General features: G+C 42.6%; 1 protein-coding gene across 1 annotated transcript in view; it reads right to left on the bottom strand.

Annotated features, from left to right (window-relative positions):
* Positions 1-19,896, bottom strand: part of plin1 (perilipin 1) — a 36,290-nt gene extending 16,394 nt beyond the window's left edge. Inside the window, exons 1-8 of the mRNA XM_055940202.1 lie at positions 19,611-19,896; positions 19,377-19,431; positions 18,958-19,156; positions 17,752-17,834; positions 17,394-17,658; positions 10,655-10,842; positions 5,566-5,691; positions 4,795-4,989 (exon numbers count right to left, since the gene is read on the bottom strand). Of these exons, the coding sequence (XP_055796177.1) occupies positions 4,795-4,989; positions 5,566-5,691; positions 10,655-10,842; positions 17,394-17,658; positions 17,752-17,834; positions 18,958-19,156; positions 19,377-19,418 (1,098 nt within the window). The 5' untranslated portion in view covers positions 19,419-19,431; positions 19,611-19,896. The remainder of the gene's footprint in view (positions 1-4,794; positions 4,990-5,565; positions 5,692-10,654; positions 10,843-17,393; positions 17,659-17,751; positions 17,835-18,957; positions 19,157-19,376; positions 19,432-19,610) is intronic.
* Positions 19,897-27,790: the final 7,894 nt, after the last annotated feature.

Raw genomic sequence — 27,790 nt, 5'->3', positions numbered from 1 at the left:
TATTTCCAGGGCATTTTATTAAAAAAATTAGTTAAAAAAATATCTAAACCTGTTTTTGCTTTGCCAGAATGGGATAGTGTGTCTAGATTGATGAGGGATATAAAAAAAAATCTATTTAAAAAAAAAGGATGTAATGTAACAAAATGTGGAAAAAGTCGAGGGGTCTGAATACTTTCCGAATGTACTTTATAAACTCAGCAAAAAAAGAAATGTCCTCTGTCAACTGCGTTTATTTTCAGCAAACTTAACATGTGTAAATATTCGTATGAACATAAGATTCAACAACTGAGACAAACTGAACAATTTCCACAGACATGTGACTAACAGAAATGGAATAATGTGTCCCTGAACAAAGGGGGGGGGGGGGGGGGGTCAAAATCAAAGTAACAGTCAGTATCTGGTGTGGCCACCAGCTGCATTAAGTACTGCAGTTCGTCTCCTCCTCATGGACTGCACCAGATTTGCCAGTTCTTGCTGTGAGATGTTATCAAACTCATCCACCATGGCACCTTCAAGTTCCCGGACATTTCTGGGGGGAATGGCCCTAGCCCTCACCCTCCGATCCAACAGGTCCCCAACGTGCTCAATGGGATTGAGATCCGGGCTCTTCGCCGGCCATGGCAGAACACTGACATTCCTGTCTTGCAGGAAATCACGCACAGAACGAGCAGTATGGCTGGTGGCATTGTCATGCTGGAGGGTCATGTCAGTATGAGCCTGCAGAAAGGGTACCACGAGGGAGCAGGATGTTTTCCCTGTAACGCACAGCTTTGAGATTGCCTGCAATGACAACAAGCTCAGTCCGATGATGCTGTGACACACCGCCCCCAGACCATGACGGACGCTCCACTTCCAAATCGATCCCGCTCCATAGTACAGACCTCTGTGTAACGCTCATTCCTTCAACGATAAACGCGAATCCGACCTTCACCCATTGTGAGAGAAAACCGCAACTCGTCAGTGAAAAACACTTTTTGCCAGTCCTGTCTGGTCCAGCAACGGTGGGTTTGTGCCTATAGGCGACGTTGTTGCCGGTGATGTCTGGTGAGGACCTGCCTTACAACAGGCCTACAAGCCCCCAGTCCAGCCTCTCTCAGCCTGTTGCGGACAGTCTGAGCACTGATGGAGGGATTGTGCGTTCCTCGTGTAACTCGGGCAGTTGTTGCCATCCTGTATCTGTCCCGCAGGTGTGCTGTTCGGATGTACCAATCCTGTGCAGATGTTGTTATACGTGGTCTGCCACTGCGAGGGCGATCAGCTGTCCGTCCTGTCTCCCTGTAGCGCTGGCTGAGGCATCTCACAGTACAGACATTGCAATTTTATTGCCCTGCCCACATCCGCAGTCCTCATGCCTCCTTGCAGCATGCCTAAGGCACGTTCACGCAGATGAGCAGGGACCCTGGGCATCTTTCTTTTGGTGTTTTTCAGAGCCAGTAGAAAAGCCTCTTTAGTGTCCTAAGTTTTCATAACTGTGACCTTAATTGCCTACCGTCTGTAAGCTGTTAGTGTCTTGAAACTTCTTATGGCTGGAATCCCGTTAACGGGATCGATATGACAACAGCCAGTGAAAGTGCAGGGCGCCAAATTCAAACAGCAATCTCATAATTAAAATTTCCTCAAAATTCCGTGGAGAGTGGTACTCAGTAATGTATTGTATTGAATTTGCCCCAAACATAACACTTTGTATTCTGGACAAGAAGTTAAATGTTTTGCAGTACTACTTTAGTGCCTTGTTGCAAACAGGATGCATGTTTTGGAATATATTTTATTCTGTACAGGATCCCTTCTATTCACTCTGCAATTAGGTTAGTATTGTGGAGTTACTACAATGTTGTCATCTTCAGTTCTCACAGCCATTAACTGTTTTAAAGTAACCTGAAATCCCTGAGCAGTTTCCTTCCTCTCCGGCAACTGAGTTAGGAAGGACGTGTATTGATGCACTTTCCAAAGTGTAGTTAACTTCACCAGGCTCAAAAGGAATTTTCAATATCAGTTTTTTATATAATTTACCCATCTACCAATAGGTGCCCAGTCCAGACAACTTATCATGTGACTGGTTAAGCAAATGTTTACTCCTGAACTTATTTAGGCTTGCCATAACAAAGGAGTTGAATACTTCTTGACTCAAGACATTTCAGATTTTCACGTTTAATTAATTCAAAATTTTTATTATTCCACTTTGACATTACGGGTTAGTGTAGGCCAGTGACAAAACTAAAGGGGTGAATACTTTCTGAAGGCACAAATAAAAAAAATCTACATAAACATACACTTATAAAAAATAAAAAAAACATTTCATAATTTTTGGAGTGGCGGCAATGATTTAGCAGACGATTTAGCCCAACGCTGGTAAATGAATATAAGAAATCCCACCATGCCCTCAGACGAACCATCAAACAAGCAAAGCATTAATACAGGATTAAGATTGAATCCTACTACACCGGATTTAACGCTTGTAGGATGTGGCAGGGCTTGAAAACTATTATGGACTACAAACGGAAACTCAGCCGCGAGCTGCCCAGTGTCGCAAGCCCACCAGATGAGCTAAATACCTTTTATGCACATTTCAGGGCAAACACTAAAGCATGCATGAGAGCACTAGCTGTTCTGGACGTCTGTGTGATAACGCTCTCGGTAGCCGATGTGAGCAAGACCTTCAAAAAGGTCAACATTCACAAAGCTGCGGCTCCAGATGGATTACCAGGATGCATGAACCAACTGGCAAGTGTCTTCACTGACATTTTCAACCTCTCCCTGACCGAGTCTGTAATACCTACATGTTTCAAAAAGACCACCATAGTCTCTGTGCCCAAGGAAGCGAAGGTAACCTGCCTAAATGTTTACCTCCCCGTAGCCATGAAGTGCTTTGAAAGGCTGGTCATGGCTCACAGCAACAGCATCCTCCCGGATACCCTAGACCCACTCCAATTCGCATAATGCCCCAATAGATCCACAGATGACGCAATCACACTCCACACTGCCCTTTCATACCTGAACAAAAGGAACACCTATGTGAGAATGCTATTCATTGACTACAGCTCAGCGTTCAACACCAGTCAACACTAAGCTAAGGACTGTGGGACTAAACATCTCCCTCTGCAGCTGGATCCTGGACTTCCTGACGGGCTGGCCCCCAGGTGGTAAGTGTAGGCAACAACACGTTTGCTACGCTGATCCTCAACACTGGGGCCCCTCAGGGGTGTGCTTTGGCCCCTTCCTGTACCCCCTGTTCACCCACGACTACGTGGCCAAACACAGCTCCAACACCATCATTAAGTTTACTGACAACAGTGGTAGGCCTGATCACCAACAACGATGAGACAGACTATAGAGGGGTCAGAGACTGCCAGGACAACTTCTCCCTCAATGTGAGCAAGACAAAGGAGCTGAACATGGACTACAGGAAAGGCAGGGCGAACAGTTTACGGGGCTGCAGTGGAGCGGGTCGAGGTTTCCAAGTTCCTTGGTGTCCACCTCACCAACGAATGATCATTAGTCCAAACACACCAGGACAGTCGTGAAGTGGGCACCACAACCCCCTTTCCCCCCTCAGGAAACTGAAAAGATTTGTCATGGGTCCTCACATGCTCAAAAAGTTATTCAGCTGCACCATCGAGAGCATCCTGACCGGTTGCATTACCACCTTATATGGTATCTGCTTGGCATCTGACCTTAAGGAGCTACAGAGGGTAGTTCGTACGGCCCAGTACATAAATGGGGCCAAGCTTCCTGCCATCCAGGACCTATATACACTAGGCGGTGTCAGAGGAAAGCCCCAAAAATTGTCAGAGACTCCAGTCAATAAAGTCATAGGCTGTTTACTCTGCTACCGTACCGCACGGCAAGCAGTACCGAAGCGCCAAGACTAGGACTAAAAGGCTCCTTAAACAGCTTCTACCCCCCAAGCCATAAGACTGCTGAACAATTAAATCAAATGGCCACCGGATTATTTACATTGACACCCCCCTCCATTTGTTTTTACACTGCTGCTACTCTCTGTTTATTATCTATGCATAGTCACTTTACAAATTACCTCGACTAACCTGTACCCCCGCACATTGACTCCGTACCGGTATCCCCTCTATATAACCTCTGTCATTTTATTGTGTTACTTATATAATTTTTTACTTTATTTGGTAAATATTTACTTAACTCTTTCTTGAACTGCACTGCTGGTTAAGGGCTTGTAAGTAAGCATTTCACGGTAAGGTCTGCACTTGTTGTATACGGCACATGTGACAAATAAAGTTTGATTTGATTTGAAACTGAAATCACTAAATAAGAATGTCTGAAATTAAGCCTTGTCAAGGGCCTATAAAGACACTGCAGATTGTTGAAATATGCATGTAGTGGGGCCACCCTGAACAAAATGTTCCTTTAGTTTACATACAAAAACTGTTAATTAGAAGAATACATCAACCACTTGTGCCAGTGGTCAACTGTACCCGTAAACGGGTGACTTCACTTCCTGAACAAATCCTTTGAGGTACAGTATATGCAATAGGTCATCTGTACACACCACAATCATGTCCAATATGTAGTCACTTAGCCATATAGAGCATTCTAACCACTTCTTGATCTGATTATTTCCTACAGTATGTGATCCGGCCCTCTCTGAAGAGCTGAGCTGGTGTTATGATCACACAGATAATGGATGATTGGGTTGGGGGATGGAGCAGCTCCCTCCTTTCCCCACATGAGGGGTTCAAGTGAAGGGTAAGCCAGATAGAATCAATGCATGTATGTGAGGGCCAAATCAAATCAGGGGATGGCAGGGATGACGGAGTGACTCACCATAACATAATAGGAGATGCTGTTCACCACACGCTCCCGGGCGCTGCCCAAGGTATCCAACACGGCACCCAGACCGTTCTTAGCCAAGCCAAAGGTGGTCTGAGGGGCACTCTTCACACTGGACACAACTGACATGTAGTTAATCTGCAGCTGATAACCAAGGCCACTCACCAGGCGCTGCAGCCCACCACCACTCTGAAACACAGGGACATGAATGTAATACAAGGTGAGTATCTGAACAATTCTTTACCATACAACAACACCACCTACTCACATGGTGTGGCTCATTATACTCTGCTAACCAGGCAGCCTTTTCTGAGCAGTAAATCAACATAAACAGTACAACATGTATTGTACATATGGGTATTGTCTTGGCTGTCTTCTAGGGTGAACCTAGAGGCCAGATTCTGTATGTTGTGTAACAGCACTTCAGATTTCTTTATCCACTCCCTCAATTATACTTCAGTAGGGGTAGTCTCAGGGAATGTGAGCTGAATGTTAAGAATGTATACAGTATTTGATTAAATATTCTGAGAATACCATGAGGTACATCAAGGATCGCATTGGGAGACTTTTAGGCATATTTGAGTGGGGCAGACATGACCACATCAATCTAGAGAAATACTGTAGCACAGAGGGAGCAAAGACTTTACAGTAAAACATCCTCTAATGACAATAATGAAATGACCTAATTTACTATTAAAAAAATATGGTGATGTGCATTATGTTTGAGACCTGCTCTAAGGCTGGTACGATGTAAGGGTTCATAACCTTCTGAAACTCTGCTTCTGTCGCTTTGTCTCTCTGCTCCTCCCAACTGAAGAATCCCATCAATGAGCTCTGAAAGAACAGGCCCACTGTTTCCACAGCCTCAAGGTTCTTCATGGCATATTCAGTCTGGCAGGGAACAGTACATTTTCAAAGTCAATTTTAATCATCCATAACATATTTGCAAAAAACTAAAATGTTAGTTACAGTAATAAAATTACTCAGTTACAAGTCATATTTTAGAAGCTTCTATGTCATTATGAAAGAAGGTTAAAAAAAATGGCTTGGATCGCACACTGTTCCAGTCGATTATTTATAATAGTTTGAGTAGTATCTAGAACTACTGTAAGCCTTATCAAACCCACAACTGTGAGAATATCCATTCAAAAGCGCTAAGCTTTTGCATTTATTGGCTGACGTCAGACACAAGGCCACTAAGTTGTATCGACTCAGACCACCATCTTATGTACAGCCATTCTCAAACACACCTGGGTAAATCCATTTGAATTTAATCACTTTGACAGCACCCCATCTGATTTGAACAAAACCTTCCATACATATTTACCCATTGTAGAATGCCAAAACATTCAAGAGATAAAAGGTGCTCAAAGTTGACCAATTTTGTATACCCCACCATACTATCAAACATCCCTGTCTTCGTCACTGGAAAAGATAAGCGGTTGAGATTGATGCTTTTATTTAACTTTCAAAAATGGTTGGAGATCCACACATCAGAGAATGTTGATTTGAATAGGAATATCCGTTTTAAATTATACTGTCAATCCTCTATAGGAAACCTATTGAAACCATAGAAATATAGAATAGACAAACAATGAAGTTGACATTCAACTGTGGGTGGCCCGGCGGCCATCTTTGTGGTAGTAAATAGAAGTAAAAATGTAAATTCAAATTAAATTTCAATGGTGTAACAGCTAAATTGCAGTGGTCTGAAGGGATAAGTTCATTATATTTCTATGATTGAAATTATACCCACCCTGTATTCAAGAACATGTTGCTTCTCAACCGATTGGTGGGCACAACACAAAAACCTCAGATGATGTCAAATAGAGTCTAAGCTACAACATATGCGAATATGAAAATTGACAAAAACATATTTAAGTTAAATTTGTATTCAAACCCTGTTTGTAACCTGTTTGAAAGATATCAAACTCAACCGTTTTGTCACACCCTGGCCTTTGTTATATTGATTTTCTTTATTAGTTTAGTTAGGTCAGGGTGTGACATGGGGGATGTTTGTGTGTTTTGTCTATGTTCTATGTTGCATGTGTGCACTTAGTTCGTTTTAGCTTCACGATCGTTTGTTTTCGTTCGTTTAATAAGTGTTTGTTTTTCTTCATTAAAAGATGTCTTTTTTCCACGCTGCGCCTTGGTCCACTCATTCGTATCATAACGATCGTGACAGAATTACCCACCACAAAAGGACCAAGCAGCGTGTAAAGCAGCAGCAGGAGCTATATACACAGGATTCTTGGACTTGGGAGGAGATACTGGATGGTAAGGGACCTTGGGCACAACCGGGAGAATATCGCCTCCCTCGTGAAGAGCTGGAGGCAGCTATAGCCGAGAGGAGGCGATATGAGGAGGCAGCACGGAAGCAAGGCTGGAAGCCCGTGAGTAAAACCCCAACATTTCTTTGGGAGGGGGTGACTACAAGGGAGTGTGGCGAAGTCAGGTAGGAGACCTGCACCAACTCCCTATGCTTACCATGGAGTGCGAGAGTACGGGCAGACACTGTGTTATGCGGTAGAGCGCATGATGTCTCCTGTACGTGTGCATAGCCCGGTGTGGGTTATTCCACCTCCCCGCACTGGCAGGGCTAGATTGAGTATTGAGCCAGACGGCTCAACGCGTCTGGTCTCCAGTGCGTCTCCTCGGGCCAGCATACATGGCACCAACCTTACGCATGGTGTCCCCGTTTCGCCTACACAGCCCAGTGCGGGTTATTCCACCTCCCCGCATTGGTCGGGCGACGGGGAACATACAAACAGGTAAGGTTGGGCAGGCTCAGTGCTCAAAGGAGCCAGTACGCCTGCATGGTCCGGTATATCCGGCGCCAACTCCCCGCCCCAGCCCAGTACCACCAGTGCCAACGCCACGCACCAGGCTTCCAGTGTGTCTCCAGAGCCCTGTTCCTCCTCCACGCACTCTCCCTATGGTGCGTGTCCTCAGCCCAGTACCTCCAGTTCCGGTACCACGCACCAGGCCTACTGTGCGCCTCAGCCAGCCAGAGTATGCCCAGAGCCGTCAGAGGCGCCCCTCTGTCCCGATCAGCCGGAGCCGTCCGCCAGCCAGGACCAGCCGGAGCCGTCCGCCAGCCAGGACCAGCCGGAGCCGTCCGCCAGCCAGGACCAGCCGGAGCCGTCCGCCAGCCAGGTCCAGCCGGAGCCGTCCGCCAGCCATGACCAGCCGGAGCCGTCCGCCAGCCAGGATCCGCCGGAGCCGTCCGCCAGCCAGGATCCGCCGGAGCCGTCAGTTAGTCAGGATCCGCCGGAGCCGTCAGTTAGTCAGGATCCGCCAGTCCGGAGCTGCCCCTCAGTCCCGGAGCTGCCCCTCAGTCCCGGAGCTGCCCCTCAGTCCCGGAGCTGCCCCTCAGTCCCGGAGCTGCCCCTCAGTCCCGGAGCTGCCCCTCAGTCCCGGAGCTGCCCCTCAGTCCCGGAGCTGCCCCCTGGGATGGTATTCAGTCCGGGACTCGCCGTTCCAGAGGCACCACCAAAGCGGGTAGTGACTATGGTGGAGGGGGGTCCACGTCCCGCACCCGAGCCGCCGCCATAGGAAGGCCCACCTGGACCCTCCCCTTCTGTGTCAGGTTTTGCGGCCGGAGTCCGCACCTTTGGGGGGGGGGGGGGTGGGGGGTACTGTCACATCCTGGCCTTTGTTATATTGATTTTCTTTATTAGTTTAGTTAGGTCAGGGTGTGACATGGGGGATGTTTGTGTGTTTTGTCTATGTTCTATGTTGCATGTGTGCACTTAGTTCTTTTTGTTCGTTTAATAAGTGTTTGCTTTTCTTCATTAAAAGAATATGTCTTTTTTCCACGCTGCACCTTGGTCCACTCATTCGTCTCATAACGATCGTGACACGTTTATCTTTTACAGTGATGAAATGGATGTCTCATAATATGGGGGGGTATGCAAAATGGGTCAACTTTGAGGACCCCTCTCTCTCTCGAATGTTACCACTTCTTCCACGGGCAAACATACGGAAAGTTTTGTTTAAATCAAAAGGAATGCTGTGAAAAAGCAATCTAACTAAGACAACTGCAATAAATACATAAAAGGACCATCTGCTTCATTGAATTAATCTGTGTGTAAAAAGGTAACTTCTACACCTTGGGGAGTACAGTCCCTACAACCAAAAATATCTACAGTGTCAGTAGATACCAAAACGGGGTAAGCAATAAGTTCAAGGATTCAAGTACCTTCAATTCAATTGGGTGCTGTATATTGAGCTATTGTGTCATGTGAATTACAGGCATTTTGAATTGGACTAATCATTTTACTTTTAAAAGTAAAGGGATGCAAAGAGCAAAAAAGACCAATCCCTGTAGGCCTAATTGCTAATGCTGTACACACTGGATATACAGTGTACAAACATTAGGGACACCTGCTCTTTCCATGACAAATCAAATCATAGACTGACCAGGTGAATGTTATGATCCCCTATTGATGTCAACTGTTAAAGCCACTTTATTTAATGTATTGTATAACGTGCTGTCATATGACTGTCATCTGATGAAGTTGTTCAAAGGTTAGTGATTATTTTTATCTCTATTTGTGGGTTTTGTGAAAGCTATCTTTGCTGTGAAGAAATGGCTGTGTTTTTTTGGATATGGTGGTGAGCTAACATAAATATATGTTGTGTTTTCGCTGTAAAACATTTTAAAAATCGGACATGTTGGCTGGATTCACAAGATGCTTATATTTCATTTGCTGTATTGGACTTGTGATTTCATGAAATTATATTATATGATATTCCCTGTGGCGCTAGGCTAGGCTATGCTAGTCAACGTTTCTGATGAGGAGGATCCCAGATCCAGGAGGGGGGGGGGGGGGGGGGGGGCGGGGGGAGAGATAGGTTAAATAATACTTTTAAGCCTTGAGACAATTGATACATGGATCCTGTATGCGTGCCATTCAGAGGGTGAATGGGCAAGACACAATATTTAAGTGCCTTTGAACGGGGTATGGTAGGAGGTGTAAGGCACACCGGTTTGAGTATGTCAAGAACAGCAACGCTGCTGGATTTCCTGTGTGTATCAAGAATGGTCCACCACCCAAAGGACATCCAGCTAATTTGACAACGTTTGGAAGCATTAGAGTCAACATGGGACAGTCTCCCTGTGGAACGCTTTCGACACCTTGTAGAGTCCATGCCCCGACGAATTTAGACAATTCTGAGGGAAAAACAGATTGCAACCCAATATTAGGAAGGTGTTCCTAATGTTTTGTACACTCAGTGTAACTCTGGCTGTCTTGTCTGTCTCTCCTTGGGTCTCTCTTCAATGCTTATATCAGCTGGGATTTCAACTGTCATACTCCAGTAACCCCTGCTGTTATTGAGAACTACTGTAATTGATGTGATTCCCAGAGAGGGATTTGGAATGAATTATGGCTTTAGACTGTGTGTGACATAACCTCCGAGAGAGTACACATTTACTCTAGTAATAACCCAAATAATTATACCTAATTTCATAATTGAACACACATCAAGTAATTCACATGTCAAAATGATGGATAGAATTGTGTCAATCTTTCAGTCATAAATAAATAAATGATACGCTGGCTGTAAGTAATAGGAATACATTTAATATGAGTCTTTCCACAGGCATGCTCTTCCCTCTCCCTGATGACCGCAACAACAACTCTACATTGGGCTAACAGAGGTCAAAATTCACACATTTTCCCTTATTTGGACTGACTGTAGAACCTAAATTGGGCTGCCACATTTTATTTTGATTGGCCAATTCCACTGTATCTAGATCCCATCAGCGAAAATGTGATGTTTTAATTTAATTCCTCCACAATTATTTACAGTGTCTGCGGCTGAGACTAAACAGACAGCTGGCTCTTACCAGTGGAGACACACCGGAGATGTGTGTGACCAGGTCCTGACCTTGACTCTTGGCGTGTTGGAGCGTTGCTGCTGTCTGATTGTAGGCACGTCGACACACTGTGCTGGCCAGAGCCCCAAGCCTCCTGTAGCTGGGCGGAAGGCCAGGAGCACTGACACCAGACTCCTGCTCCCACAAAGCAGCCGACTCTGTGGGACAGATAAAGAGCACTCAACGGCTGGACAAATGGATACAAAATGTATCCTTTTCACTCAACAATCTCTAACTCAAAGCATCATATATCATCATTCGCTGACCACTCCTGATGAAGGACAAATAGAATGGACCCTCACTTAGAAAAAGCAAACAAACTTGTGAGAACTACTAGATTCCAAACTTCTATAGCTGTTACATAAATACTGTATCTTGTTTACTGACAGACAATGTTACAGTTCATTACTTGTGAGCAGAAGGTCAATCTTTGAGTGGCTATGTCTTATGTCCATGAGTTCTGAAAAAGGTACGTGCTTTCAGAAAGTATTCACACATCTTGACTTTTTCCACATTTTGTTGTGTTACAGCCTGAATTTAAAATTAATACAAATTTAGATTTGTCACTGACCTGTGGAATTGTTTGACATTTTTACAAAATAATAAAAAATGGAAATCTGTAATGGTCTTAAGTCAAAATGTATTCAAACCCTTTTTTACAGCAAGCCTAAATAAGTTCAGGATGAAAAATGTGCTTAACAAGTCACATAATAAGTTGCATGGACTCAGTGTGCAATGGTGTTTAACTTCTTGCGACTATAGGGGGTGCTGTTTCGCATTAGCATAATTTGCTCTACAGATTAAACTGCCTAGTACTCAATTCTTGCTCGTAAAATATGCATATTATTATTATTATTGGATAGAAAACACTCTCTAGTTTCTATAGCCGTTTGAATTATGTCTCTGAGTGGAACAGAACTTCTTCTACAGCATTTTTCATGACAGGGAGTCCGATTTCAGACATCTTGGCCCCTGATCTGTAGTCAGTTTAAAGGTCCGTGTAAATGCTATGGAGAAACAGACACTTCTTACGTCTTCCCCTGGATGTCAGTACGTGATGACGCTTTGAATGGAGTCGATTGCGCAATCATGGCCTCTATAAATCACCAAATACCGGAAGTAACTTCCTTTGGCTGCCTGCGCCTGACGCACGAAGGATGTCGGACTCGCCTCCTTCCAACCTGTTGTTTTAGCCAGTAATATTTCTCCGGTCATGTTTTTACTCGTTATAGGCGTTAACAACATCATAAGGTAGTTAATTTGAACTGTTTTATAGCAATTTATATCCGTTTAGTGCGATTTTGAGGCATTGCTTTGTTGTGCACTTTGAAGCGCCGGGCACGTTTTGGGGTCCCGGTCGAACGTTAGTGGGCATTTCGACAGACAAGAGGACATCTTTCGACCAAAAGAAGATTAGACCCAAGAAATGATACATTGCCCAAGATTCTGATGGAAGATCACCTCATAGTAAGAAATATTTAAGATGATAAATCGTGTTTCTGTCGAAAAATGTGAAACGCTTATGCCGCCATTTTGTTAGGTGTAGCTTCGCTTGGCGCAACCTGTATTGAAAAGTAAGGATAATTTAAAAAATGTAATTCAGCGATTGTATTAAGAATTAAATTGTCTATCAATCGCTGTCCACCCTGTATTTTTTAGTCAAGTTTATGAGTATTTATGTATAAGACTAGATCACTGTCTAATATGGCGCACGACATTTTCTGACCAGCTGGGCAACTTCTCACTGTCTAACCATGATTTTGGTGGCTAAATATGCACATTTTCGAACAAACTCTATGTGTATGTTGTAATATGATGTTACAGGAGTGTCATCTGAAGAATTCTGAGAAGGTTAGTGAAAAAATTAATACATTTTGGCGATGATTACGTTATCGCTCTCTTTGGCTAGAATCAATGCTCTGGTAACGTTTGCACATGTGGTATGCTAATATAACGATTTATTGTGTTTTCGCTGTAAGACACTAAGAAAATCTGAAATGTTGTCTGAATTCACAAGATCTGTGTCTATCCATTGCTGTGAGCTGTGTATTTTTAAGAAATGTTTTATGATTAGTAATTAGGTAATACACGTTGCTCTGTATTTTTTCTAGTCGAGTTGTAATGGTGGGTGCAATTGTAAACTATGATTTATACCTGAAATATGCAAATTTTTCTAACAAAACCTATCCTATACCATAAATATGTTATCAGACTGTCATCTGATGAGGTTTTTTCTTGGTTAGTGGCTATCAATATCTTTATTTTTGGCCGAATTGGTGATAGCTACTGGTGTTGAGAAAAAATGGTGGACAAAGAAAAATGGTGTCTTTTGCTAACGTGGTTAGCTAATAGATGTACATATTTTGTCTTCCCTGTAAAACATTTTAAAAATCTGAAATGGTGGCTTTATTCACAAGATCTGTATCTTTCATTAGGTGTCTTGGACTTGTGATTTAATGATATTTAGATGCTACTATTTAATTGTGACGCTATGCTAGCGATGCTACTCAGTGTGGGGGGGTGGGGGGTGCTCCCGGACCCGGGGTAGATACTCGTGAAAGGTTAACATGATTTTTTAATTACTACGTCATTTCTGTACCCCACACATACAACAATCGAGTGTGCAAATGCCAAGAGTGTGCAAAGCTGTCATCAAGGCAAAGGGTGGCTACTTTGAAGAACCTCAAATATATTTTTGATTTGTTTAGCACTTTTTTGGTTACAACATGATTCCATATGTTTTATTTCTTAGTGTTGGTGTCTTCACTATTATTATACAATGTAGAAAATAGTAAAAAGAAAAGATAAAACCCTGGAATGAGTAGGTGTGTCCAAACCTTTGACTGGTCTTGTTGTAGGTAAACACTTCTGGCCTTACTGTGTGGAATGGGGATGTAACATTCTGTAGTTGGTCACTAGCTAGCACATTTGGGTCCTTGGAAGTGGTGGAAATGTACATGAACATTTTGCCTGTTTTGGAAACAATAATTTTTAGGTTGCAGGGAGGTTCTGAGAATGTTTTATTCTGGTTCCGATAAGGTTTTCCATACAGGTTTTATTTACAATCTGAGAACATAAATTATAGGTCATTTGGAGGTTTGTGAATAACTTTAAAAAATACTTTTACTAAATGTTTCAATAAGACTTGTAATAATAGTGCTACCTTATTTTAAAATGACATTCTTAGATTGTTCTCTGAGCTTTCCTAAAGTTCCTGTGGTTTTTATGGAAAGTTTAAGAATTTAGAGCTTATTGATGTTACTATGCAAAATAAAACATTCTGAATATTTCCAATAACTGACATAAAAGAGGACTATACAGTCTCTAAACGTTCTGAGAACATTGCTTAATAGGGCTAGGCATCCTGCCAGCGGGACACCTGTCGCCAACTTCCAGTGAAATTGGAGGGCGCGCATTTCAAATAAATAATCATACAAATTATCGATATTAAACTTTTAGGTACATACAAGTGTCGTATATATCGGTTAATAGCTTAAAGTCTTGTTCATCTAACTGCATTGTCCAATTTACAATAGGCTTTACAGCGAAAGCATGCCATGCGATTGTTTGAAAATATCATCAAAAATGCCATCAAAATATTTTTCAACCAGCACAGGTTTCATAAAAATCACAAACGGTCAATTAAATATTCCCTTACTTTTTGAAAATCTTCTTCTGATTTGCAATCCAAAGGATCACAGCTTCAACACGCATGGTCATTTTGTTAGATAAAATCCTTCTTTATATCCCAAAAAGTCTATTTAGTTGGTGTCATCGATTTGAGTAATCCACTCGTTCAACATGCAGAGAAAGGAAACCAAAAGCTACCTCTAAACTTTGTTAAAAAGTCAACATTAAGTTTCTATTTAATCCTCAGGTACCCTAAAATGTAATTAAACTATAATATTTCATACAGAAATAAATATGTTCAATAGGAAAGCAAAATTAGCAGGTGCATGTCCTCTTCATCGCGCACGCACAGACTGATTTCAAACTCTGACTCCCAGTATTAAAACTCAAAATCCTTCCTCGTTTGGGAAGAAACAATCCTGAAACCTTGAATAAAGACTGTTGACATCTAGTGGAAGCCATAGGAATTGCAATCTGGGAGCTGGATTTGGATATGACCCAAAACGTTCCATTGGAAGAGCATGGGCTCTCAAAAAAAACTATTCTGGTTGGTTTTTCTTTGGGATTTCTCCTACCATATCTATTGTGTTATAGTCTCTTACATTATTTTAACATTTCTACAAACTTCAAAGTGTCTTCTATTCAATGGTACCAATTATATGCATATCATGGCTTCTGGGCCTGAGTAACAGGCACTTTACTTTGAGCACATCAGTCAGACAGGAAGTGGAGAAAAAAAGACCCTAGCCTGAAGAAGCTTAACTAAAGGTAACTAAATGTAATCTATGTAATCCCCCAAAGTAATTATTTGTCATGAGAGGGACATAAACAATAACTAGTAATGCTGCACACTCCAAGAAAGGTTACCATCTAACCTTTCTGGTAAAAACAGTTATATTGCTGAGGTGTAGTCACTTTCTTTTGAGGACAAGCTTAAGTATACAATACAAATGTATAAAATGTTCAATTTTTATCATAATGCATTTCCTATTCAACTAAATTGTGTAAATTAGGCTTGAGATTACTTTTTTTTCTATATATTGTATAGTCAATTTATACAATTAGATTTCACCTTCCTTATAAAATCTCTAAAATGCATATCTGTACATTTAGTGTTAAAGAAAATGTACATATTTCCTAAAGGTCTTTCCTGATCAAAACGTTTGCCTGCCCCCCCCCCCCACTGTGAACGGCTCAGAGCTCTAGCTTGGCTTCCAGAACTCAATAGGAACTCGCCTTTCATCTCATATTAATCTTGTCCGTCTATGACAAACAGAAAGGTTTCAAATCTATGAATTATTTTAGATTATTGGCTATAAAATTTCACCAAAAATGTGCTACAGTGACAAAATCACTCTCCCTTGCTGCGATAAGATGTAAGGATTACAGCCATTTGTTTTGTTAGTGCCTTTATAAAAAGGCAGATGAGACAAACTCCTGTGCCCATGAGAGTCAGGGCTACTGCTCAATGCAAGCCATTTTGATCTAAGGTGTCCTAAGATCAATTTATAAGCAAAAATGTTAGTGGGCAAAAACAGGGTAATTTACCTGGAAGAGGTTTTTAAGAGAACCACGTGGGAACTTGTGTGTAATGTTCAGTGGAAGTACTGAAATTCCCAAATAAGAATTGTTTCTTAACACCAGCTTTCTAATCATCAGAGCAGCACAGCATGTTCTCTGTACGAGATGGCTCACCTCAGAGAGCCTATATACCACACACTGTGTGAGTGGTGGGCATGGGATGGGTTGATTAACCTCAGTCAGACAGGGCCAAGTGCTTATCCTGCCTGCCTATCTGAGGACTGGATCACTTGTACTCCCAGAGCAGGAGGATTAGTCTGGAGAACACCCAAGTGACTTGTCTGGCTAGACAGGGCCACAGGTGGAACCAATAATACAAATTATATAAAATGGGGGTCATTGACTTAATAATGACATTTGCAGACCGGACAGAAGTGCCCATACATTGTGCCCCCTCGCACAGTATAAAAGCAAATAATAGATTGTTCAACAGCCAGTCAAGTCAAACTCAAGAGCCCATTCAGTCTGGCAGGCAGGGGGTTTGAGTAAAAAAAATAAGAATAATCTCAATTAACATTGAAATGACTAAAACCAAATTTAAACTGTAGAAATGACAATGGTTCTACATTTATAGTCTCTTCACTCTGTCCAGCTTGCTAAAGGTTCCGTGTGGCTCAGTTGGTAGAGCATGACCCTTGCAATGTCAGTGTTGTGAGTTCAATTCCTATGGGGGAATAGTATAAAAAAACAAATATGATTATGTACTGTAAGTGTCACTGGATAAGAGTGTCTGACAAATAATGTAAAATGCTAACACTGATCAAATTCCAAAAGTGATGGATATGCTACAATTTTCTACACATTGACTGCGAGGAAATATAATACATTTGAAGTGCTGCCCTCCAGACCTCGGTGAAGACCAAATGCTACCCGCAGGGGGAAATTAGTTTGACACCCCTGTTCTACAGGTATGGTATGGGGATTCTTTATAGATTTCCTTATGGTCTGGCACCTTCTCTAACAGCCCGATATGGTTCCATTTGGCAAGCCAAGTATGTCTTGGCTAATTTTGTTGAATATAATATATTTCCCTTAGATTGTAACAGACTGACTCATGTATGAGTCCTCATGTGGAGGGTGAAGAGGTTGTTGTGTCTAGTGCAAGTGCTAGAGAACATCTCATCTTCAGACATTGCTTAGAGATGTTCATTTTATCTCACTTGTCTAAATCATGCTGTTATGTTCTTTCTGTGTCCTGAAACAAAACATCTCCTATCACCAGTCATCTACTACAGCTTGCCTGCTGTAACCATGAAACCATAGCACTCCACTGTTTTGTTTCTCAATTGTAGGTTGCCACCTTGTGGTGAAAGTTGAAATAGCTACAGTATACTGTCACCTTTTAAATGGGTCAGTGCAATCTGGGATCTTTGGGACGTCCCTTAACGGATAGCACAGACCATTGTAAATGTTTAGCTGTCATACTCCCATTCCATGTTCTTATCTGAACTAACTCAACACAGTAAGAAGAAAAAAACATCACGTTTGTGAAGTATACCATTCTCCTCAGAGGATCCAGGCAGAACATAGTTGACCAGACTCTCAGCCAGGGTCAGTGCAGTGTCTGCTCCCTCCCCTGCAAGGTGGACAGGCTTGCTGTTCAGGACGTAGCTAAAGCCATCACCGAAGGCACCCCTGGTCAACTGGAGCCAACTGGATGCCATGCTGAGCACCCTGTCTGAGGTGCCAGCGATGGGGCTGGCGATGCCCTCCTTAGCTGTCTGCACTGTAGAGGTGACTGCATCCACTATGCCAGATGCCAGCTGTGTGAAACAGAGGGAAAAGACAGGTTTTAGGGGCAGAAGTCATGCTGTGTAACAAGCATTTTAAATTGACTCAGAAAATAGCTTCCTTGCCTTCTCAGGGGGATACTGCAGGGCTGGGATCTTCTCCTCCAGATGATCCAGCCCTTTACAGGCCAGATTGTTGGCAGCAACAACTAGAGACAATACATTGTGTTTAGAGAAGGTCATTATGTGTTTTACACTGCCGATAACCTCTGAGTATTGAATACATTGTGTTTAGAGAAGGTCATTATGTGTTTTACACTGCCGATAACCTCTGAGTATTGAATACATTGAAAGATGTTCTCTACTCTGAAATTATTTCATCACAAATAATACGTTATTAAACATCTCCAGGAGCAAGATAGCAAAAATGCAGATGAGATCATTGTCATTATGGTATTGCTCTCTGAGACAGAATATCTATGGCACACCTTAGTGACATGCAAGCTGCAATCTTCAATCTGCCTTGGTACTTTCATTATATTGCACTCATTACAACAGATCGTTTTTCCTCACGAGCCAATGGGTTGTGATCAAAGCTGTATTGCATTTCCAGATTCAATATTTTCCTTCATGCTTGTTCATAAAAAATGTTTGTGAAGTAAGCTAGAACGTGAGACAATGAAATATTTAAATTGCCCAATTTATTATGAAATGTCAAAGTTTACTTGTCACCAGAGAACAGTTTTGCAATTTGTGAATGTGAGTTCAGGACACAGAGTTCATCCAATATAAATTAAATTTCACAACCAGGAAATGTAACATCCCCAGAGAGAGTTTCATGACAACTGTGTGTTCTCCCCAGCAACAAGTAGAACATAGAAACAGTCAAACCAAGTCTTGTAGACCTGGCTCAGTCTACTAAACCTGGCTCTACTAAGAACTGGCCCTAGCCCAGGCGTACGGCAGGACACATTCCCAGACTCAACAGCACAACGGATTTGTTGTCACTACAGATAATCAAACAAACAGCAAACCCTCTCAGTGAGAATGAGCTAATTGTCATGCATTGCACTTCACAGCATCAACATGTATTGAAGGATTACTTTTGAGGTACTGCATGTTCAGGTTACTGTAGTAGATGAACATCACAATCAGGTAATGGTACTGCAGTGTGAAGCAGTATAGACTATTGTACTGTAGTAGCTGAACATATGGTTACTGAACTGATTACACAGCCTATCTATTTGTCTGGACTGGTGGCAGGGTGACTAACAATTTTTGCAGTGCAGCAATTGATGACAGTTAGCACTAAGGCAGGGAATCAGTGCTCACGCTGGGTCTCCAGTCGGTCGATGGCAGGCTGGATGCTCCACACTGCCAGACTGCTTGCGGTCCTGGCCCCCCTCTCATACACCCCACACACAGAGCAGAGGAGCGGGTGGGTCTGCTTGGTGCTAGTGTAGGTCCTCTCAATAACCTCACAGGTAGAGCTCACTGCAGGTAGGCTTAGGAGTCTGACAAACACATTGTCCTGAGAGACATGGAACAACATTTCACTCCTCAAGCTGAGACGGACACGCTCGACTCTGTCAATGTGCATACATACTATAGTAGGCTACATATATACATAACTGTTATTATAGTCTGTCAGAGATTTACAGCTGAGGGTTAGGATGTTGTACTGTAGTGGAATTATGTTACAGTGACATCAGTGCAAGAACATGTAGTTGTAAACTGTTTGGAAACCTCACCTTTAACTGGGCTTTGGTGGATGCTGTTTTCTCTGGAGCCATTATGACTGATCAACTATGTGAATGACACAACAATGAATCATTGTTGCACCTGAAGCAAGTTTGGAACTACTACCAGCATATTGACTTGTAGAAACATTTTATACTGAATACGGTACCCTATTATTAGGCTACTACTACAGAAGTAAACCAGCAATTTAAAAAAAATCAAATGTAAAAATAATAGAAACTAACCGTCTAGTGTTGAGTCCAGCTGAAGACCGTGGGCACATTTAATTTGGTGAGGAACAGAAGAACTATACAGACACAACCTGAGAAAAAAGGCTGCTCATCACGCCCACTTAAAGGAGAAGTCTACCCAAAATCCAGAATATCCCAAGTGGTTCCAAACCTTGAAACTATTTTAGTGGAGTTCCGTTCTCTCTCCCTGGATTGCAGAACTGAGACAGCTGCAAAAACAGGTCACGTGACTCGTGACATTCCTGGATGCAGACCTCGCTCCGCTCCGTTGTCAGTGAATGCATGATTTACAAATCTGCAAACTGTTGGCAAATTCATTGTTTTATTGAATGCGTAGGCCAAATTTGCTATTTTTGTCAAAAGTATATTGGTTTTGAGTCAGGAAATGTGTACTTTTCCACCAGATTTGTGATTATTTTCTATCATTCGTTTATGTAGCTCTCATAGGGAAAACCCTACTCATTATATGCCAATATATGGAGCTGTCTTCAGTATCCTCACTACTTCTACCCCCCCCCCCCCCCCAAAAAAAGTTGAATCTGTGATATCAAGCTCCATATAAGGGCATAAATAGAAGGGGTTCCCCCTGAGGGCCCTCATGCACAGATTTTACCCATCTCCACTCCACTTGTCAGTCACCTACCTAAAATAAAAAATGTAATTATCGCAAATATTTAATGAGGAAAAGTCAAGATTTTGTGACTCAAAACAGTATTTTTAGACAAAAACAGCTCATTTCAATAAAACAATGTATTTGCTTACAGGGGGCAGATTTGTGAATCGTGCATTCGCTGACAACAGAGCAGAGTGAGGCAAACTCCACTAAACAACACTGAACAAAAATATAAACTTAACATGCAACAATTTCAAAGAATTTACTGAGTTACAGTTTATATAAGTAAATCAGTAATTTGAAATAAATTCATTTGGCCCTAATCTATAGATTTCACATGACTGGGAGTACAGACATGTATCTGTTGGTCACAGATACACTATATGACTAAAAGTATGTGGACACCTGCTTGTCTAACATCTCATTCCAAAATCATGGCCATTAATATGGAGTTGGTCCCCCTTTTACTGCAATAACAACCTCCACACTTCTGGGAAGGCTTTCCTCTATATTTTGGAACATTGCTGCGTGTACTTGTTTCCAGTCATCCACAAGAGCATTAGTGAGGTCGTGCAATGATGTTGGGAGATTAGGTCTGGCTCGCAGTTGGCATTCCAATTCATCCCAAAGGTGTTCGATGGGGTTGAGGTCAGGGCTCTGTGCAGGCCAGTCAAGTTCTTCCACACCGATCTCGAAAAACCATTTCCGTATGGACCTTGCTTTCTTCATGGGGGCATTTTCATTTTGAAACAGGAAAGGGCCTTCCCCAAACTGTTGCCACAAAGTTGGAAGCACAGAATCGTCTGGATTCATTGTATGCTGTAGTGATAAGATTTCCCATCACTAGGACTAAGAGGCCTAGCCCGAACCACGTAAAACTGCCCCAGACCACCAAATTGTACAGTTGGCACTATGCATTCAGGCAGGTAGCATTAACCTGGCATCGTACAAATCCAGATTCATCCGTTGGACTGCCAGGTGGGTAGGTACCAACATTTCCGCCACGCTGATCCTCAACCCGGGGGCACCTCATGGTGCGTGCTCAGTCCCCTCCTGTACTCCCTGTTCACTCATGACTGTATGACCAGGCATGACTCCAACACCATCTTTAAGTTGGCTGATGACATAACAGTGGTAGGCCTGATCACCGACAACGATGAGACAGTCTATAGCACATATGTCAGAGTCAAGGCCCGCGGGCCACATCCGGCCCGCGAGAAGGTTTTTTACGGCCCCTGGGATGATCTTGATTTATTATTAGAACCGGCCCGCAGACCGCAGCAAGCCGGCAGCCCGCAGATCTTTTACACGCACCAATACTACATTTCCCACAATGCAACGGTGACGCACCGAGCAGTAGGCTGCTTCATTTCAATATTTATTGGCACAGCAGTCGTCAGCATCACAGTAAAATTAACTTTCAGATACCCATCAAAAATGGCAAAACGGAAGGTGGACACTGAGAACCGGGGGTTTCAAACAAGGTGGGAGTCGGAGTATATGTTCACGGAGGTAGCTGGAAAACCTGTGTGTCTTCTGTGTGGAGAAAGTGTGGCGGTACTGAAAGAGTATAATCTGAGACGACATTATGAAACGAAACACGCGGACAAAAACAAGAATATGGACATGGAACAAAGGCTACAAAAGGCAGAGGAATTAAAACGAGGCCTCAAATCTCGACAGGCTCTGTTCAAAAAAGCCAAATCACAAGGCCAGGCTGCTGTCAAGGCCAGTTTTATTTTGGCAGAAGAGATCGCTAAATCAGCCCGGCCATTTACGGAGGGGGATTTCATCAAAAACTGCATGATTAAAGTTTGTGACGAAGTTTGCCTAGAAAAAAGGCAACTCTTTTTAAATGTGAGTCTGAGCAGAAACACCATTGCCGAGAGAGTAGACCAGTTGTCCATCAATCTAAAAGAGCAGCTTGTGAAAAAGGGAAAAGATTTCATTGCATATTCCTTGGCTGTGGATGAGAGCACCGACATTTCTGACATTGCCCAGTTGTCAATTTTCATCCGCGGAGTGGAGTCCAGCCTAAGCGTGACAGAGGAGTTTTTGGCTTTACGTCCTATGCATGGCACAACTACGGGGCATGATTTGTATGAAGAGGTGTCAAGATGTGTAAATGAGATGGAGCTGCCTTGGGAAAAACTCGTGGGTTCGACAACCGACGGAGCACCTGCGATGTGTGGACACAGGAGCGGACTGGTGGCGAAGATACGGGAAAAGATGCAAGAGGAAAACGCGACAGGTGAGCTGACAGCTTATCATTGTATCATACACCAGGAAGCGTTGTGCGGTAAAGCCTTGAAAATGGAGCATGTAATGAGCATCATCACGCGCACAGTTAACTTTATCAGAGCCAAAGGTTTGAATCACCGCCAGTTCAAGGCATTTCTGACGGAGTTAGAAACGGAGCATGGTGATTTGCCTTATCACACAGAGGTGCGATGGCTAAGCCAGGGAAAGGTGCTTCAAAGATGTTTCGAGCTTCGTGAGGAGATTTGTCTGTTCTTGGACAGCAAAGGGAAAGACACAACACAACTCCGAGACGAAATGTTTCTGTGTGAAATGGCTTTTCTGTGTGACATTACGAGTCATCTGAATGCAATGAACTTGCAGCTGCAGGGTCGGGATCATGTCATCTCTGATATGTACAGTACAGTGAAGGCATTTAAAACCAAACTGACTCTGTGGGAGACGCAGATGCGGAAAGAAAATTTGAGCCACTTTCCCAGCTGCCAGACCATGAAAGAGAAGCTCTCTACCAGTGCGTTCCCGAGCGCACAGTTGGCTGATAAAATAGGTATGCTTGCCGCTGACTTTCGACGCCGATTTGCTGACTTTGAAGCACAAAAAAGCAGGTTGGAACTGCTCGGTAACCCATTTGCTGTTGACGTGGAAAGCTCACCACCAAACCTCCAAATGGAGTTGATTGACCTCCAATGCAATGATGCACTGAGGGCAAAATATGCGGCAGTGGGTGCTGCGGAGTTCGCCCGTTTCCTCCCCGACACAATGCCCCAGCTGCGCATCCAGGCTGCTCAAACGTTGTCTATGTTTGGCAGCACATACCTGTGTGAACAACTGTTTTCTTTGATGAACCTGAACAAAACATCACACAGAAGTCGACTTACTGCTGAACACCTCCACTCAATTCTGAGGATTTCCTCAGCTCAGAGCCTTACCCCGAACATTGATGAACTTGTGGAAAAGATGGGACACCACCAAGTATCACCCTCAACCTCAAACAAGTGAACATTACTGTGCAATCACATATTTAGAGTTTTTACTCAGTTCAAGTTTAAAAGTTAAAGTTTAATATTTGTTTTCACTGCATGTTACTTCTCCTTAAACAAAGTGTTGTTTTTGATTAATAGATTTTTGCACTTTATTTTATTGTATTTCAATCCAATTATATTTTAAAAATATTTCAGTTGAGTGGATGATAGAAAATTGCTATTATTGTTTTTTTCTTTGAAGTAAATTTAGCCCACTTTTGCTAAAATAGAAAATATAGGCTACTGATGGTGCCTTGAATACCGGTTTCTTTCATTTAATGTTCATGTTATGGGGATTTTTATATAAAGGAAATTTGTCTTTTGTGTCTGTTGAAAATTAAAGATTACTGACAGAGCCATAAGAAAATATTGCTTTATTTATCTGATCATATTGGAATATATTTGTTAGGTTTTCAGTAGGTTCAATTAGGTTCACTAGACTATATGCGTCATTTAAAAATTTTTCAATGAACATTCGAACAGCCCGGCCCTCGGCTTGTAGCTAAATTTTTTATTTGGCCCTCCGTCCATTTGACTTTGACACCCCTGGTCTATAGGGAGAAAGTCAGAGACCTCAACGTGATCAAGACAAAGGAGATGATTATGGACTACAGGAAAAGGAGGACTGAGCATGCCCCCATTCTCATCGACGGAGCTGCAGTGGAGCAGGTTGAGAGCTTCAAGTTCTTAGGTGTCCACATCAACAAAAAACTATCATGGTAAACACACCAAGACAGTTGTGAAGAGGGCACGACAAAGCCTATTCCTCCTCAGGAGACTGAAAAGACTTAGCATGGGTCCTCAGATCCTCAAAAAGTTCTACAGCTGCACCATCGAGAGCATCCTGACTGGTTGCATCACTGCCTGGTATGGCAACTGCTCAGCCTCCGGCCGCAAAGCACTACAGAGGGTAGTGATACGGCCCAGTATATCACTGGGGGCACCTTTAGGAAATGACACCTCTCCTTGACAAAGGGGCTGGATATTGCCATGTAGATTAATTTATCGTGTTCGGAAGGATTCATGTTGGGCTCATGAGTGTTCAAAACATGACTGATATATACATACATGTATTCTGTTCCATACAACATATCTCAGCATGGCAGGTGTAACAGAGTAAAAAAATATATCCTGTTTTATTTGTAAAGTTCGCCCAAATTAGTTTAAAAAGCATTGCATTCATGTTATTGAGTTTCTGTTTAAACATGTCATATAGTTGTATTGATTCCTATTGACATACTGTATTCCATTCATTGCTACTTGACTGACATTGTGTAGTTGGTTGACAATATTTCACTCTGACTGCTCTATTGTTGTTGCGACTGTTTTGTGCTGATGGAGTGTACGGTAGGTTGGAAATGCTTCTCTACTACTTTCCCAGTTAAAGGCACGGTCTCTTGATATAATTACGTCCAAACTGTCAGAATGTGTATGAACTAATGTACAACGTAATGACAAGTAGTTTGTTGCAATGTAAAATGTATTTTGGTTGTTTTAACTGAGTTTTCATGCTAACTTGTTAGCTATGCTAGCTCTCGTCCTGTTAGCCATGTACTGTATACTGTTAAATAGCTTGTTTTCAACATGTGTGTGCCGTCCAAACCTAAAAAATATAATTTGATGTTGTAGGAGAGTGAGAGAAACTATAAGTCAACTAACACTACGGTGTTGGTTATTGCCTGTCCCAGGTATGTGATTGAATGTGTTGTCTATGGAGAATTTGTATTTTTTCTATGTAATTATTGTTGTCTATTGTTATTGTTAGCCAGCAGCATACCAACCTGCATACCACTACTGGCTTGCTTCTGAAGCTAAGCAGGGTTGGTCCTGGTCAGGCCCTGGATGGGAGACCAGATGCTGCTGGAAGTGGTGTTGGAGGGCCAGTAGGAGGCACACTTTCCTCTGGTCTAAAAAAAAATCCCAATGCCCCAGGGCAGTTTGACACTGCCCTGTGTAGGGTGCCGTCTTTCGGATGGGACGTTAAACGGGTGTCCTGACTCTCTGAGGTCATTAAAGATCCCATGGCACTTATCGTAAGAGTAGGGGTGTTAACCCCGGTGTCCTGGCTAAATTCCCAATCTGGCCCTCAAACCATCATGGTCACCTAATAATCCCCAGTTTACAATTGGCTCATTCATCCCCCTCCTCTCCCCTGTAACTATTCCCCAGGTCGTTGCTGCAAATGAGAACGTGTTCTCAGTCAACTTACCTGGTAAAATAAAAATAAATAAAATTTTATAATTTTATATGGAGCTCATGGATTTTGAAAGAAAAATGATATATACTATATGATCAAAACAAGAATACCATAACAGACTGTTAAATGCTGATGGAGTGTATAGAGTGTGAAAGAAGCAATAAGTCAACGAACACTGCGTGTTGTCTGTCCCAGAATAAAATAATTTCATGTGCTCCAGTACCATCGTGTCCGTGCATGCTGATTAGTTGCCTTGGAAAGGAGTCAGAAACAAAAGGTTACAATTGGTTACAATCGGATCAGCCGATTGCCTAGGGACATCTGCAGCAGTGCCGTGTATCTAGTGCATCACAAGTGGATTTCATTTCGGTACCTTTTCGTATTATACGGAGTTCTCTCTGAATTCTCTGAATTTCTCTATTTGTTATTTTCAGAGTACATTTCTCAGTCATTTGAGTCGTATTTTTAAACAGTCTCTCACCAGCAGTGAATAAAACAATAATTTTACACATTTAATTTGACTTTTGGGATATTTTAATATTAATACCATGGCAGAAGGTATTGATAGAACCAGACCAGGTAAAGGTTATTGTGGCACTAGGTCCAAAGTCTCAGTGCACTTTGCTGACCCTAGCTCAGACCTTGATTTACCAGATCTTGGAAACTACTGTGAATATCAACACCAGGACCTCTAGTGACCCAGCTAGAGAGTTAGGTATGTTGATGGAGAAGTTAGTCGAGCACATAGGCAACTCAGTGACAGCCAGACTACTATTTGAGGGTGAATTTGGGAAAATAACTCAGCCCTCCAGATGTCACAGTGGTTCAGCCAACTTCAGCCCACAGGGTACAAACCGAGATCTATCTCAGTTGAATGTAATCCTGAAATCTGACGCCAAGGATACACCAGTCTTCAGGGGGATGGGTCAGACAAGTGTGACTTTCTGGAATGGGTTGATGTGATGGGGATGGACATGAAGAGAAGGAGTGTCCCATTAACCAGCCAGTCAGAGAAGAAGATGAGTAGGCTATAGCATTCTGAAGCAGCACTATAGCAGCAGGTAGCCTAGTTGTTAAGAGCATTGGGCCAGTAACTGAAAGGTTGCTGGTTCAAATCCCTGAGTTGACTAGGTGAAAAATCTGTTGGTGTCCTTGAGAAAGGCACTTAACCCTTACCCTTGCACTGGATAACAGGATCTGCAAAATGACAAAACTATTTTTGTGTAAACAACAACAGTGCCCCTGAACAGGCATGCCATGTGTGTAAAGATACAGCACACACCACGTTCTCCCAATGTCAGTCTAGTCGACTATGTTTCAGATTTCACTCCATAGCTCATATTAAGAGAGACTGCCCTATAGCCGCATCTAAAACCCTGGCTGCCCGAGTGACGAGCCAGCCAGAATCCACCAGCTCAGGGAAACTAGGTTGCCTGCATTCAGAGAGGAGAAGTGAAGGTAACAGTGAAAAATCCCTCAGTGAAGTACCTGATTATGAGTCAGTTTATTCATCACTTAATGAAATTTCCCAAGAGTCTCCCAAAGTAGTCTTCCAGAACACACAGCGTGTTGATAGCTCATATAGCCTCTTTTACACGCCAGTCAAAATTAACAGTCAGATCACAGTCAATGCCATGTTGGATACCAACTCAATTGCCTGCACACTTCTGGGTAAACGAGATTAAGGGGGTACGGTAAACCAGTCAAATGAAAAGGGGATGTAGAGCCAGAGGTGTTAGAGCAGTACTCTGAAATGTATAATGTCAGTGTGTCACCTTGTGGCTTTGTGATACACCCAGATGCTCCTTACCTTGGTGCCAGCCCAGATGGGAAGGTTTTTGACCCTGCCACAAACCCTCCTTTTGCCATGGTTCCACCTGTCTCCAGAGAGCGGCAGATACATTAATGACACTCAGTTGTGTCCTATGTACTCATTATGTTTTGCCTGTTCAAATAGGTGTGTTTATTTTGTCCTTTACTGAAACTTGAATTATGTGCCGTGTTTGTCTTCTGGGGGAGTTTTCGAGACTTAGTGTTTGTTGTTTTCCCAGTGTTACTGTGATCCTTCCTTTACTGTGTCTCA

The sequence above is a fragment of the Salvelinus fontinalis genome, chromosome 12 (genome assembly GCF_029448725.1).
Source record: "Salvelinus fontinalis isolate EN_2023a chromosome 12, ASM2944872v1, whole genome shotgun sequence".
NCBI lineage: Eukaryota > Metazoa > Chordata > Actinopteri > Salmoniformes > Salmonidae > Salvelinus > Salvelinus fontinalis.
The sequence above is the reverse complement of the archived record's forward strand: the minus strand, read 5'-3'. Positions and strand labels throughout refer to the sequence as shown.